This window comes from Mustelus asterias, chromosome 13 (genome assembly GCF_964213995.1).
Source record: "Mustelus asterias chromosome 13, sMusAst1.hap1.1, whole genome shotgun sequence".
Lineage (NCBI taxonomy): Eukaryota > Metazoa > Chordata > Chondrichthyes > Carcharhiniformes > Triakidae > Mustelus > Mustelus asterias.
The window spans coordinates 103,296,682-103,313,041 of record NC_135813.1 but is presented as its reverse complement, the minus strand read 5'-3'; the positions used below and the strand labels follow the sequence as shown (position 1 = coordinate 103,313,041).

The 16,360-nt window shown below is 39.9% G+C and overlaps 1 protein-coding gene across 4 annotated transcripts in view; it reads right to left on the bottom strand.

Annotated features, from left to right (window-relative positions):
- Positions 1-16,360, bottom strand: part of ap1b1 (adaptor related protein complex 1 subunit beta 1) — a 61,094-nt gene that overhangs the window by 13,664 nt on the left and 31,070 nt on the right. For 2 of the 4 annotated variants that reach the window (XM_078227394.1, XM_078227396.1), the window contains exons 9-18: positions 16,149-16,244; positions 15,508-15,623; positions 12,479-12,644; positions 12,003-12,101; positions 9,062-9,321; positions 7,749-7,956; positions 7,116-7,136; positions 6,846-6,875; positions 5,089-5,223; positions 3,039-3,184 (exon numbers count right to left, since the gene is read on the bottom strand). In XM_078227394.1, coding sequence (XP_078083520.1) covers positions 3,039-3,184; positions 5,089-5,223; positions 6,846-6,875; positions 7,116-7,136; positions 7,749-7,956; positions 9,062-9,321; positions 12,003-12,101; positions 12,479-12,644; positions 15,508-15,623; positions 16,149-16,244 — 1,277 coding nt within the window. The remainder of the gene's footprint in view (positions 1-3,038; positions 3,185-5,088; positions 5,224-6,845; positions 6,876-7,115; positions 7,137-7,748; positions 7,957-9,061; positions 9,322-12,002; positions 12,102-12,478; positions 12,645-15,507; positions 15,624-16,148; positions 16,245-16,360) is intronic. The other 2 variants (XM_078227395.1, XM_078227397.1) reach the window with 1 other exon arrangement.

Genomic DNA, 16,360 nt, shown 5'->3' with positions numbered 1-16,360 from the left:
GTGTTGGCTATTTGCAAGAGCTAGCCGATTAGTCCCAACTGCTCAATTCCCATACTCCTGTAATTATTTTCTCTTCAAGTGCTCATACAATTCCCCTTTTGAATCGACTTCCACCACCCCATTCATTGTGAATTCCAGATCACAACAATTTGCTATGTAAAAAATAATTGTCTGTAATTCCACATGAACAGCTTGTGGGGGAAGGTGAATGATAAAGTAAAATGGACAAAAAGGTAGAAAATAATTAGCCGCGGAAAAAAGCAGTAAAGACACGAGCTTCCTCAAACAAGCTTCTGGAGTGCACTCACATGGGCCGGTGCAGAGTATCCCATTACACTCCTCAGTTGCACCTTGTAGATGGTGGACAGCTTTGGGGAATCAGATGGTAAATTCCCAGCCTCTGACTTGCTCTTGTAGTCGCTGTATTTGCATAGCTGGTTCAGTTCACTTTCTGGTTACTTAAACCCTCAGTGTTGATGGTGGGTGATTCAGCGACAGTAGTGTCATTGAATGGCAAGGGGCGATGGCCAGATTCTCTCTTGTTGCAAATGGTCATTGCAAGACTCTTGTGGCACCAACATTATTTGCTTATCAACCCAAACCTGAATACCATCCAGGTCTTACTGCACATGCATGCACATAAACTGCTGTATATATAAGCAGTTGCGAATGGTGCTGAACATTGTCATCAGCAAACCTTCCCACCTATGACCTTATGATGGAAGAAAGGTCATTGATGAAGCAGCTGAACATGGTTGAGCCTAGAACACTACTTTGAGAAACACCAGCAGTGATATCCTGGAACTGAGATGATTGACCTTCAACAACCACAACCATCTTTCTCTGTGCTAGATATGACTCCCATCAGTGCAAAGTTCTCCCCCGATTCCTATTGACTGCAGTTTTGCCTGGGCTTCTTGATGCCATACTCGGTCAAATTGCATTGATGTCAAGAACAGTGGCCAGGGTATGGAAGTTGCAACAAAGGTGATAGCTTTGATCTCTCTAATGTTTCAGCAAAAGAACCTGTCTCCCCTCTTTCCTACCTAAAGAAAAGCACAGTAGAATAACAGAGATAGCGGAGTTTCAGGTGGGCATGATCGGTGTACATGGAAGCTGACCACAAGGCCGCAAGAAATTGCCATCAAGGTGAAGCATATAGATGAAGGAAGGACAAGTGGCCATGGATGGATCCTTGGGGACTCCAGAAACATTGGTATAGGACATGGAAAGAAGCCAAAGCTGCATATAGTCAAATAAGAATCAGATGCGAGTGGAACCAGGTAACTGAGTGCCACTGAGCTAGGGAAGAGGTGTTGGAGGATGATGGTGTGATTGACCATGTTAATGTTTGCAGAGAGGGCTGGCAGAAGGAAAAAGACTAATGCACCATGTTTATAATCACAGAATGCATCACTTGTGACTGGTTAGGACTGTTTCAGCATTGTGGGAGGGGTGGAAACCTAATTGCAAAAGATCAAACAGGGAATTACAGGAAAGAAAAGTATGGAGTTTGGATGCACCTACATGTATAGGATGTGAAAGGAAAGGGACGTTTGAAACGGACAGCAGTTCTCAAGAACATGTGGACTGAAGATAGGAAAAGGAAGTGCACAGTACCAGAGGAAGGGAACCATTAATATCAGCTGGCAGGGGGTCAGGAAAGGATGTTGAATGGTCAGCTATTTAGCGGAGATACTTTATGTAACTTAAACCATCTAGATTTATTCATAAAGTGACTTACAGCACAAAAAAGTATAGATATTCAGAAGCATATACTACATTGATATTTAAATGGATCAGTTGTGACCTTAGGCCCTCTCTCAAAGAGACAATCTCTGATGACGCAATCACAAACATTTGCTTAAAGCGCCCTTTCCACCTCCACTTATAACGCAAAATGAGCAGAAAGCACTTGGGTATAAAGGATATTTTCCACTGAAGGGCAAATAATTTCTATAAAATAATCAAGCAACTAATAGGTCAATAATCCTAATTTCACAATAAAGGATAATGGTTTTTAACAGTTATTTCTCACTTAGCAGGAATGCTTCTGGATCTTGAAAATATTTTTTCCACAGAAACTACCAGTCTGACTCTTTTTTTCTTAAGCAAATAATATTTCCAGAAGTTTAAAAAAATGTGGTGAATAGGTGCCGTTTTCCCCAAACACTAAACTATTTGTCTGATTATCTAGGTAACCAAAAACAGACATCATTATTTTGCTGGAAAGTCCTTCGATCTCTATAAGGGCAGAAATAAGAGACTCAGGGATTTATAAAAGCTTTATTAAAGGGAAGCTAAGATAAAGAGATTAGAATTGCCAGAAAAGAGTGAGAAGTCATCTAATGCAGTCATCCGATGCAGGGAAACATGGCATGTTCTCTGCTCTCTACTTAAATCGATGCAAGAAAATATACTACAGGGATTGAACACAGTGAATCAGATCTTAATCATTCCTTTGCATGTTCACTCACTGGAAAAAGAAAGCAGCTTCACTATTTGTAATAATGTTCACTTGGTCAAGTGTTAATGTCATCTACTTTCAGTTGGATTGCAAGAGTACATGTGCAAAAGGCATAAACATCCAATTCAGGTCACAAAGAGGTACACCACATATGCAAGTAAACACAGGGCAGAGAGAGTCAACTCCCAATATAGTAAGACACCCTGACTGCTTACAGAGTAAATGATGCCACCAATTCATTGAAGGCATGTTTTGCAGGCTGGGATTCATAACAGTCCCCAATTTCTTTAAAAAATAATTTCTTCAAAGGAAGAATACATGTTGTTCTATTGACAATTGCACACTGCAATCTATTTTCTACCATAAATTTATTGGAAATGCTGCATTATCACAACGCATCTTTTTTTTAAAACCACGTATATTTATATTCTAGTCTCAAGTACATAAATGTGACATTTTCATCACAAGAGGCTTGAATGAAAGGAGGATTTAACGCAAGCCTGATAATACCGAAGAAAGATCTCCTGCATTAAAAACTGCTGTTTGAACACCAGTTGAATTCGATTCTCACCTATTTCTGTTAAACTGGATTGCAAAGTCAGTCATTACTTGCATGGCTTTGTTCATCAGAGAGAGATCCATATAGATATGACCCATGCGGCGTGAAAACGTGCCAGAAATTTCAAGCCCTTTGGCTTTTGCAGCAGGCAACCAAATCTGGTGGAACAAAGTTGTTGAATTATAACAGTTTCATAATGGAATACTTGTGTTCCAAGAAAAACAGGTTACAAATTCAAAGAATCTCAAATTGCGTTGTATGCCAGTTTTCCAGAAAGCCTGAAGTCATTCTGTAAGAGTGCAGTAACATACATTGTGCAGTACATTCTGTTAAAGATAGAAATTAGTTTTCGATAGAAACAAACCAAGCAACACTAAATGTAACTGGGTTTTTGGAAAATTTAGCAAAATTAAGATCGGGCTAATTTCAGCTACTATATTTATATTAATTCATACTTAATGTTTAATTAGTAAGTCAGTCAGAAATGTTCAAATAGGTGGCATAATGGCTTGCTTGACTAAACATATTACCGTCAGATATACTGAATTTCAATATTCAACAGAGATACAAACATCAAATGGTGATGAAAATCAGCATACATGTACAACTTGCTTGCAATCTAAAATTAACCTATTTTCAACAAGTTAGTTGGAATGGGATTTTCTGGCTCCCCCTGCAATTTGTTTTCCAGCAATGGAGGCGGCTCCCCATTGGGATCTTCCAGTCCCGCCAACATCTTGCAGATTTTGTGTGGCTCACTCGCCCCGTCGCCGGGATTCACCTTCGGCGAGACAGGAAGATCCCACCGGTAAGAAGGGTGGAAAATCCTGTCCATATAGTCAAAAATTACATGATTATTAGTTCACAATCTTGCAGCAAATGAACCAAATTGGAAATGATAAACTTTCAAAGGGGTGGGAGGGAAGAGGAAGGTATCACAGCACAATTGTGCATTACAATCTCACTGTTACTCATGTTGATCAAGAAAGATACACGGAAAGTTCAACATAACCGTGTTAATCATATAGCTCATAATAATTCATCCTGGAAGAATACAGCATGCCTATGATAAAGGAAGTTTATCCCGTATAAATGCACTGTTCATAATTAACATCCTTGGATAGCAGTAATGAAACCCCACATAATCAACCACAGCAAATCAACCCAATTGTTATAGCCAAGTGCTCCCAGCTGAAAAGGACCAGTTGTGAATGTCTGGAGGAGAAGAAAACTGGATCTGTTGTCATACCCCACAAATCATATAGCCTATAACACTGGGCCACTATCTAAGGAAAGTTATTTAAAGAGGGTTGGGGCACAACATAGCTCTTGTTACCACATTATATTGAAGTAAGAATGCACGAATGATATTTGGTACAAGGCGTGCTAATACTGAAACCTATGCACAGCAGTCTTCCATTTTAGAGTCATACAGGTTTACAGCATGGAAACAGGCCCTTCGGCCCAACTTGTCCATGCCGCCATTCACTTGTCCAAAATGCAAGAATGCACTTGTCAAATTGTCATTTTACACCTTCATTTTAGTGCAACATTAAGGCAAGATTAACAAGTCACAAGAACAATGCTTGTGCAATTACATTATAACTGTTACATCCTCTAATCCAAATGGCTTCGTCAGATTTTGAATTCTCTATTAGCATCATGGAGCATATTGGTGTACTTTAAACACCGTTATTTTGTATTTAGGGTTTTACAGAATCAAATTGATAAAACAGAGGATTAAATTATCTCTGAGTGTTATAGTACTAACACTTACAGCAACAGAGTAAGGATGAATTTGGTTTGATTCCTGCTCCATTCAGTATGATATGAGCCAGACTGAGTGGGGAGGTAACCCATTAGCTGTGCCACCTTCCTGCAGATGGAAGAAAAACAGAGTGTGCACCCGGCAGAAGTTTTCCTTGCAACCAGCTATAGGGGATCCTGTTGTGAATGTGGGAGCAAGGCATCAACTGCTCTAAGCAGCAAGGTACTTGGATCAGGCAGTCAGGAGATGGCATAATCTGTTCTTGGAAAATCATCAAAAGCAAATGATTCTTACAGTTTTAGGTGCCACGTAAGAACCAGATGGCATGCCCATTCCACCAGCAAGATCAAACAGGTCACTTAGGCCACCTCCAAGTGGTGCATTCAAGGACGTTGGCATGACTGCTGGAGTTCCATAGCCAGCACCAATCTATATGGAAAGCAAAAGGTACATTTGTTACATCTTGTACTTCATACATTATAAAATCATAGGTCATAGATGTTGATTGATACAAATAATCTAGATTTGCCACATTTTTGATATATATTAAAGAGAGAAATTAAAACAAGTTGCTAAAAGCAGAAACTGAAATAAACTGAGTGTGACTGTGTGTGAATGTAGTGAATTAACAAGTTTTAAAAAATATATTCCAGCATACAGATTAAGTTTCTTTCAATTAAAACCAATCTTATAGCATTGGTCAGACTGGATCATAGGCTTTTTAAAAGCATTTTCTAATCTGATGACCTAATTAATTGGCCCAATTCACTTTTACCTGGTACTACTTTAAAAAGGCAATAAACGTTCAGATTATAGGTGAATAACTGGTAGATTATGGCACAGCTTCACAGTAAGAATGATCTTTTTCCTGAGGAACATTGCATCGGTTATGGTTTAACCTGGCTTTCCTTTAAAAAAAACATTTAAACCCATAAAGTCCAATTGTTAAGCAGCAAGGCTAATTTGAACAAGAGTTCAGCTGGTTTGAATTGTGGTTAGGTGAGTGTACAGATGGAAAGTGTTCCAGTTGTAGGTCAGAAACACACAGAATGAAGTCACTGGATCTTTTCTCTCTTTTAAAATAAAAGTGGGCTTGTAATATACTGGCTGCAATTCTCCCATCCCGCTGCGTTAATTTTTTTTTTTAAGCGCAGCAGGCCAGGAGATTCTCGCATCGGCCGATTCGTGGGGTTCACACATGCGTTCCTGCCCCTATAGAGTTTTCCAGTGGCGTCAACCCCACACTGGAAATTGGCGGGGAGGCACCATAAGCATTTAATTAGTCATTTAAATATAATTCAAATTTAATTAGCAAGCCTGGGAATGAAGTCTCTGGGCCCGCTAGCATTTCCCACCCCTGCCAGAGTGGTTCACTCCAGCAGGGATTACAGTAACTCCCCACTAACAAGGAACTAGCGGCCCACCCCACTGCAGTGAGGGGGGGGGGGGCAATCAATACCCCCTATGCATTGGCACCTTAGCAGTGCCCAAGGGGCAAAGTGCCAATGTCCAGGGGGCACCGTGGCATTGCCCATCGAGCATGGGGCAAAGTGCCAAGGCAGTGGGGCCTGGTGGGCCAATTGGAGGGGCTTGAGGATCCCGCTGCCACTCTGCACTCAGGATCAGTGGAGGAAAGAGGGAAGCCTGCGATCAGGGTTGGGCGGGGGGCCAGCAATCAGGCCGCTTGGGGAGACGGGGTTGGAGGGTCGGCAATGCGTGGATCGCAGGGCTGGCCAGCAATTGGGAGGCGGTAGTGCGGGGCTACTGTGCATGTGCCAATCTCGGCGCTGACAGATTGGTGCATGTGCAGTGGCCCACTCAGCACTATGCTGCCGGCCTCCTGAACAGGAAAGACCCCATGCACTGATTTTTACTGATATACACACTAGTGACCTCTGCAGTGCACAGCGTGGGAAAGATACTTCTCTGAAGTACCACTGAAAAAACCAGTGTGAATTACTCAAGTTTTCACGTGAATTCATCATTTAGGATTTTTTGGGAGAATTCCAGCCACTATTTCTCATATTTAATGAAGTAGATATGCAACTTACCGCAGGGCTTCCACTTAGATCTCCACCAAGCTAAAAGAAAAACAACATAGTTTAGTAACACACCGCAGCGAAAAAAGTAAATTCTGAATAAAAATTATGAAAGTTTAAATTTTATTCTGCAACGTCTAAAATTTAGATTTTTTTTACCCCACTAATAAGCCCAAATTATTGCAACTGTGATCAGGTATTACATAATCCATAAAAATATGATTAGCCTGCAACTTTAACTTGGAAACAAAAATCACCAGCCAAAAGGACAGAGGATCATACCCCTTCGGTCTCATCGCCCATCTCCAGACACGAATACGCAAAGACAGAGGCAACGCAAGGACATTCACATGCAAGCAGAAGTAGAGTGAAAAAAAAGGAACAGCATAAATTCAAAGAAGAAAACACAGCATTATTAGTATACGTACATCAGCTACAGCTACTAAAAGTATATCAACCCAAAAATAAAACATTAACTCAATGTTGACTCTACAACGTCAAATGTAAAATATTTCAGTGCCTCTGTTGAATTTCTAAAGTAACTTGTTAAAGCAGCTTGACATTATAGAATTGTTAAAATCTAAATGTCAACATATTACAAGCAATTGGCAACTATTAGTTAAGGCAACATTGGAAAATAGGAGACAAAATGTTACACCAAAACGACGAATGAAAGTTGATTAATAATATTAAGCATTCTCATTTCATACTGATGAAATTTTAAAAGAAAGTTATTCTGTTTTTAAGTCCTATAAAAATGTTACACTCCAGAAGAGGGGCTAAAATCCTGATAGAGCTCTACAAACAAAAACACATCAGCATCATAACATTTTAATTAACTGACTGGCGCACTGACAATTTCTGAAAAGGCTTGAAAACTAAAATGTTGTTAAAACCCTATGGTTATTTGCCTACCAAACTGTCCAATCCACCACCAAGAAGGTCCATGGCTCCCATCTGAACTGTAGAAGAGGGGATAGGGGGAACGTTGACTGGAGGACCAAGGTCTAGATTTAGTAGATCACCCAAGAGATCTCCCTGGGATGGTATTACGGCTGGTTGCTGCTCTGCGGGCTGAGCTGTAGCTGATGGAGCAACATCTGGACTCTCGGTACTTTCATTTCTGAGGTGACAGGAAATTAGGCATAAAATTACTTACAGGTTTTTGGCAATTCTGAACAACTAGTAACTTGTATTTCCACTGCATTCCTCACAAGCAGGAGAGGGGGCAAAAGAAGCCCTAATAATTCTGACAGCAATGAAGAAGGGCAGCTTGGTGGCTCAGTGGCCTCAGTGCCAGGAACCCGGGTTCAATTCTAGGCTTGGGCCACTGTCTGTTTGCAGTTTGCACATTCTCCCCATGTCTGCATGGGTTTCCTCTGGGTGCTCCGGTTTCCTCCCACAGTCCAAAGATGTGCGGGTTATGTGGATTGGTCATACTAGATAGCTCCTTAATGTCAGGGGGGAACTAGCTACGGGTAAATGCATGGAGTTATGGGGATAGGGCATGGGTGGGATTGTGGTTGGTGCAGACTCAATAGGCTGAATGGCCTCCTTGTGCACTGTAGGATTCTATGATAAAGCAGATTTAGACAGTGATGGAGTGCAGTGGATATCGGAGGTGTGATAAGTAGCCTGAATCTGTGACCAATGTTGGTCACAATGCTTGTTCTCTCTCTACTTCACAATTTCTTGATCTCAAGTTGGTTGTTTGAGAAAAGTCAGAAGTAGAGTGGCAAAAGGAATGTGAAACATTCGCTCGAATAAGTGAGACACTTGGGAAAAGTTTCTCTTTCATTCATATTGGGCAAACGCAGCAGTCGAAGGCAAATGCACAGATTGGAATAGAAAACAAATTGCTGATGAACGAATAATTTAGCTTATGCACAATGACTCCGCAATTTCTCAGTTAAAGATTCTTCATTATCATTCATAACTGAGTCAGGCAAATTTTACATGTCAAATGGGTTTATTTCACAAGACAGCGGGCATATATACATATAGTATATGTATGTATATACACACACATATATGACAGCTGTGTTTTTCATTGAGTAGGTCTTGTACATTAGAAAGTTGTGGTTAAGTGGTGATCCAGATGACACCAAACTTTAAAGATCAGTCTGATATGAGAAAGTGGAAACAAATACTCTTAGAATCAATGTTAATTTGAACTCAGGAAATTGTGGGGGAGAAGTTAGGGAGTGCCTTCAGGAATTTTCACTTACGATCCAGATCTTGGGGGCAGTCTTTTGTGCTGAACACCTCGGCTGCCTTCCACAAATGCACTGGGTGGTTTATGGTACACAGAGGCCAATGTTCCTATGTGGCAAATTAATTCATCAAGGAGGGTTGGTTCAATTAGGTCAGTTTCTTCTGAAATCAAAGGTTTCTCTGCCAATACAACTTCCTTTGCTGCTACTGGATCTGTAGAAAGTAGACGCCAATATATGTAGCCACGGTCTCTCAGATCAGGGTTGTCAGAATCCTGCAATATTAAAAATGGTGTCACTGAAACAGTAAAAATGCCCACAGTAAAGATCAATGATTGTGGCATACAATACTTGACACTTGATTACTATATCTGTCACCAAAATATTGAATAAAGGTGGCAATCTAGAAAACAACCACGGCTATTGCTATATAAATTAGGAAGCCATTATTCTGGCAGCAAATGTTCATAATAGAAACATAACTCTTAAGGATAATAGTATGATCTACAAAAAGATTAGTACATGAAATACATTATGGCACCTTCAGCTTCTAATGCTCTCCTACATACTGCCTTTAAACCCACATTTGGTACAGTTTCATTGGCTTCCTTTAAGCCTCTTCCAATTGGTAGTTATTTTGTTTACTGTTGACTTTAGGTTGCAAGATTTTCTTTGGAAATTGCTAAACAGTACTTTCACTCCAGCTGACTACACATTTCTTGATGTCTGTTCAATTGCAATTTGTTGTTGTTTTCTGATCCCAATATAATACAGGCTATACTTCAAAAGATATTGGTTGTGAAGGACTTTGATATATTTTTAAAAATGCAAAATTACTTAATTTGTTCATACTGGAAAGCATGGATGAACTTTAATTGCTACAACTTGCATCCAGCATTTAGCATTGAATGCATTGAACTATACAGCACAGGAGGCCACCATTTGGTCCACTGTGTCTATGCTGGCTCTTTTAGGAGCTATCCAATTAGTTTCATTCGATAGCTTCTTGGTTTTCCTTTTTAGTACATATCCAATTTCCCTTTCAAAGGTACCACTGAATGTTTTCACCACCCTTTCAATTAATGCATTCAAGATTGTAACATAATTTTCTTACCCCCTGCACCACATGCTCCCACCACCCCCACCAACAGCTTCCTTTGTCAATTATCCTAAATCTTTGCTCTCTGTTTACAGACTATCTTCATGATGGAAACCATTCCCCTCCATCTACTTTATCAAAATGGCCATAATTTGAACACCTTCATTAAATCTCTCAACTGTATCTGCATAAAACGTTTTCACGTTTATGCAGCATGAAAGTGAAGCACTCTGGCTAGTCTATTTATAAAAGGAAAATTGTTTTTGGTAATATAAACCATTTCAGTGAATAAGTACAACTGTCACACATTCAATCATGTCATGTAATTAACTACTGTAGATTGGGCATTTAAGTCAACTTTTGAAGCCACCAAAATTCTTCCACAAAATGGGGATTGCCTTACGTAATCAAGTATAAACTGTAAACTGGGCGTAGGTTGTCGTCATTTTGATATGTGAAAGAACAAAACCGATAGTTCATACTAACGTGGCACGGGTTATTGAATTAATTAATTGTCTTGGCATCTGACACAGAGCTCATCAAATTTAATCGGGTTATTTTGGCTATGGCATCATTATAAGGATTCCACTCTGGGACAGATGTGGTGCTTTTTCTTTCAGAATCATCCCATTCAAATACATTGAATTGAATATTCTGCATTTTCTGGTGCATATTTTCTCTCACAAAGGGTTTTTCTCCATCAACCATCCACCATTCGTCGTGAACACAACCTTTGAATGGTTTGTTGAAGTACCCATCCAAAGGTCATTAGATCCATTGGTGTAACTCCAAAATAATGTTACTTCTTCACAAGCACCTACTTTTTGATATTGGATCTGAACACGTCCCAAATTAATAAGCTGCAGTCTTTATATAGGCTACCAGGATGCCTATCCCACACATTACCGATCCATAATGTCACACCATTACCAACCATTCAACCATCATCACAGACATGCACAAAACCCCTGCAAGGAACTTGATACTTGGCATCGTTTTATTTATATAAAATTAAACTTTAATTTAGTTTTGTTGGCAATGCAAGCTAGTGCCACCATGAATCTTGTCTTCTCACTTCCTGTCGTTTTCACTAGAACTTCTTTCGAGTCTTTCCACACCACAATTTAGTTGCTGGAGATATCAAAATTTATCAGCATTTCATACATGCTGCCGATGTGACTTAATGGGCACTTGTATTTTTGGCATCGACAGATGAAGAATCGCTGGAAACCGGTAATTGTGGCAGTGGTCTTTTGGTAATCTCTGGGCAATCTCGGATTCCTACTTCAACACTAGACTGTTTTGTTTTGCAAAGCAGTTACACCAACTAGCTGATGGTCTGAAATCTTTGTTAGACTCAAGTGTCTGATTTTGCCCATTTAACTACGTATTTAGCCATTGCATTTCTGGGAACAATGTAAACATTCCAATGAATTGTGTACCTATTCCGACGCATGCTTATCATGGTTCCTGTTCTGATAGGTTCTCTAGTGCATCTTTGGGTTATTCCCCAATTACACTGCCCTGGACCTCGGGAGTTTTGGTCCAAAGTATTTTGATTGTGCTCATTAAAGAAAAATTACACTTTCTTTAGGTTGGTGTTTAGCTGCCTGCCTGGTAATGTTTGGTTTATGTTGATTTGAGTTTGTTTGTTACAGTAAAAGTTTCAAAGCATAACATTTTATTCATTGGTCATTTTAGTCAGTTGCTGGGAAATTAATTTTAAAAATTTTATTGGTCTCGACAGTACTATGGAAAGGATTTCAGCAAACAAATCCCTGCAATATTGGATTACAATCCACAGCTGTGTTCCAATCTAGTCAGGTTTACTAAACTGATGGAAAAATGTAAACAAACCTGTGTAGCCAAGCTGAGAACCTGCTGCACCAGTTCCTGTGTCTCAGTTGGTTTTTTTAAGAACAGTTTCACAATAGCTGTCAATAGTTGAAGTTGAACCTGTCACAAAAGACAAAAACAATTCATGATTCTTCATGACATTATTTTCATTTGACAAGCAGCAGTCATGACTTCCATTTGATGCAATTTTCTAGGAATAAAATGAAAATGCATTCAAAAGCGAAACAACCTTTTGTGCATAACCAATTTGCAAAGCACGCCGACAGAGACAATGTATATTACCACCAATAACAAATATTACTCGTACTTTAGGAACTTCAAGAATATTCTGCTCATTGGATACAGGGCTAAGGTAATAGTTTGCAAGTGGTACCAAAATATGAGGTATGTTAAATAATTCTGAGTATCAGAGCAAGTTGCCCAGTAACCATTTAGGTCTAATTAACATCTATTTATTTGGGATACCAACGTCTTACCTGTGTGCTTTCATCATGGAATCCTTCCAAGAAACTCTCTAATAACTCATCAGCATTGTCGATTCTTTCGGCATATTCACCTACTATCCAGATCATGGCTGCTCGTGCTTCTGGTTCATCCAGGGAGTCAAGGTTTTCACAAAGTGTAGCAATAACACTTTCATACCTCGATGATAAGCAAGATTTATCAGGCAGTTAGCAGTGGCAGCAACATATATAAAAACCCATAACCTTGGAACATTTTGGCTATTTCAGCACATACATTGATTTACAAGTTATAATGTATAATGTCAGGGCCTAACTTAACTCAGAATGGAGTGGAACAAAACACCAAGGAAGAAGTATGATTTGTTCTGTTAGTTAAATGAGTCCATTGCTGAATTTACATAACTTCTTAGTATCTTTGTAACAGCAATGCAATTGTAGTGCTTGCAAGATTCACATACTCATTTCAAATGATTGTGCATTAGAATGTACTTAAAAGCATTACATTATTCAAAGGGAGCCAAAGACTCAAAAAAGTCAACAAAGGTTAATGTGAGCTAACTATCCCACTCATGGGGAGAAAAGAGAATAGAAAATAATGTCACCAAGTCACCTTCCTCTGGATTCAGGCAAATGGTGTAAAGCAAGTGTTAACAAAGAATTCAAAGGTTTAAGAAAGGAAAAACAAAAGGGTGGGAATGAAAATAAAATGAAGTTAGATCAAGATACGAGCGTACTTGCAAATTTAGTGTTCTTTTGTCTTCCAGTGAAAGCTGCCCTTTTCTTGCAGCTATATTTATTTTATACTTTACCACAATGGGGGTCTCTCTCAATTCGCATTGGTATGATAAACATACTAAATTTAAGATTTTTAAAAAAGACCAGTCTTGACTGTGAACAATTGAATCGTAGAATTGTTAGCACAGAATGTTGCCATGGTTTCTTTTGGGCTGTTTAGGACAAACGAATGGGCGGCACGGTGGCACGGTGGTTAGCACTGCTGCCTCACAGCACCAGAGACCCGGATTCAATTCCGGCCTTGGGTGACTGTCTGTGAGTTTGCACGTTCTCCCAGTGTCTGCATGGGCTTCCTCTGGGTGCTCCGGTTTCCTCACACACTCCAAAGATATATGGGTTAGGTTGATTGGCCATGCTAACTTATCCCTTAGTGTCAGGGGGATTAGCAGGGTAAGTACATGGGATTATGGTGATAGGGTCAGGCTGTGATTGTTGTCGGTGCAGTTTCGATGGGCTGAATGGCCTACTTCTGCACTGTAAGGATTCTATGAATAAATGTTGACTAGCTTCACTTAATCCTTAAGCAATTTATGACCATAATTAATAGTGCAATCACCATTGAAATTGATATAAGCAGTCAGTCAATGGTTTTAGGTTAGGTGATTTTGTTTATGAAACCATTTAAAATGAATTGGTTTTGTGAAGGGGAGGTCATGTCTCACTAACTTGATCGAGTTTTTCGAGGAAGTGACGAAGATGATTGATGAGGGCAGGGCAGTGGTTGTTGTCTACATGGACTTCAGTAAGGTCTTTGACAAGGTCCCTCATGGCAGATTGGTTCAGAAGGTGAAGTCACATGGGATCAGAGGTGAGCTGGCAAGGTGGATACAGAACTGGCTCGGTCATAGAAGATGGAGGGTAGCAGTGGAGGGGTGCGCTTCTGAATGGAGGGCCGTGACAAGTGGCATTCCTCAGGGATCAGTGCTGGGACCTTTGCCGTTTGTTTATATAAATAATTTGGAGGAAAATGTAACTGGTTTGATTAGTAAGTTTGTGGATGACACAATGGTTGGTGGATTTGCGGACAGCGATGAGGACCATCAGAAGATACAGCAGGATATAGATCGGTTGGAGGCTTGGACGGAGAGATGGCAGATGGAGTTTAATCTGGACAAATGTGAGGTGATGCATTTTGGAAGGTCTAATACAAATAGGAAATATACAGTAAATGGCAGAACCCTTAAGAGTATTGATAGGCAAAGGAGTCTGGGTGTACAGGTGCACAGGTCACTGGAAGTGGCAAAGCAGGTGGAGAAGGTAGTCAAGAAGGCATACGGCATGCTTGCCTTCATCGGCTGGAGCACTGAATTTAAAAATTGGCAAGTCATGTTGCAGCTTTATAGAACCTTAGTTAGGCCGCACTTGGAATATAGTGTTCAATTCTTGTCACCACACTACCAGAAGGATGTGGAGGCTTTGAAGAGGGTACAGAAAAGATTTACCAGGACGCTGCCTGGTATGGAGGGCATTAGCTATGAGGAGAGGTTGGAGAAACTTGGTTTGTTCTCACTGGAATGACTGAGGTTGAGAGGTGACCTGATAGAAGTCTACAAGATTATGAGGGGCATGGACAGAGTGGATAGTCAGAAGCTTTTTCCCAGGGTGGAAGAGACAATTACCATGGGGCATAGGTTTAAGGTGCAAGGGGCAAGGTTTAAAGGAGATGTACGAGGCAAGTTTTTTTTACACAGAGGATGGTGGGTGCCTGGAACTCACTGCTGGGGGAGGTAGTGGAAGCAGGTACGATCGTGAGTTTTAAGGGGCGTCTGGACAAATACATGAATAGGATGGGAATAGAGGGATATGGTCCCCGGAAGGGTAGGGGGTTTTAGTTCAGTCGGGCAGCATGGTTGGTGCAGGTTTGGAGGGCCAAAGGACCTGTTCCTGTGCTGTAATTTTCTTTGTTCTTTGAATGCTTAATGACCAGTTACTACCAGCAAGCTTTAGAAACCAATATAAACATAGGTTTTTTAAAAAAATGTAACGTCTTCTGAATCGATATTACTTGCTGAAAAGTTTCAAATTGCATGAAACGTTTACAAAATGGAATGGGTCAGCTTAGAGTGTGCACTTTGTGTGTGTTTTTCCAGTTCATTTATTTTCAATCTGATGGAAGTTCATATGTACATGCAAGAAATGTGCACACACTTAATGTTTGGTCACATATTGTCTGAGATTGGTGGAATGAAAAAATGCAAGGGCATAAAATAGATATATTACCACAAAAAGAAACAAATGGAACCTACTTGTTTGGGTACTTGCGGAAGATGTCCTTGATTACTACTATGGCTTCCTGCACAACGTAATTTACCTTTGTTTGAATGAGGTCAAGTAGTGTGCTCACACAGCGCTCTGCTGATTGCTGCAACAAACAATTCGTTACATTAGTGTTTATTCCAGACAGTTATACTTCAAATGAAAAAGACCAGATTTTACTGAATGCTAATCTTCTCTTTCCACCCCTATAAAATATTCTTAAAATTCCCAAAACAGGATTACAGTTGTATCAAAAGTTCATAGCAATTGTGTGCTAACTAGTTTTTGCTGAGTTATTAGCTATACTGATTTATAGGTAGTCTGTGCCAATCCACTGCATTCATTCAATTATTTATTTAAGAACTGTAGTTAGCTCATACTGTATTTTATTTAACATTCCAATCAAATCGAGGTCTTGGCATTGCATCAGTTAGTATGATTGAATTCAGTTCTTGGTATGAAGCTGATTAGAGCAGGTCTCAGTAAAGGGATAAGAAGCCCATCTGGTGATGGATTGGAAGCAAGTAACCATTTCATATCATGCAAACTCATGAATCAGGAAATATTAGATTACAAATTGGATTCGAGGGGTTTGACTGTACAAATATTAATGCTCTAATTTATTAATTACCTCAACTTTAATTGCACACCGTCCAATTGCACGTACAGCCTTCCGTACAAAGTCAACATCCACTTCTGTTGCATATTCCTTCAATTCTGCCAAAACCTGCAAGTTGGATAGGCAATTAATATAAGCTAATCAATAGCTACATGCAATCAGTAATCAGCTGAGTCAATAGTTCAACATACCAGAAGATAATTGTGACATTTTGTGGTAAAAGA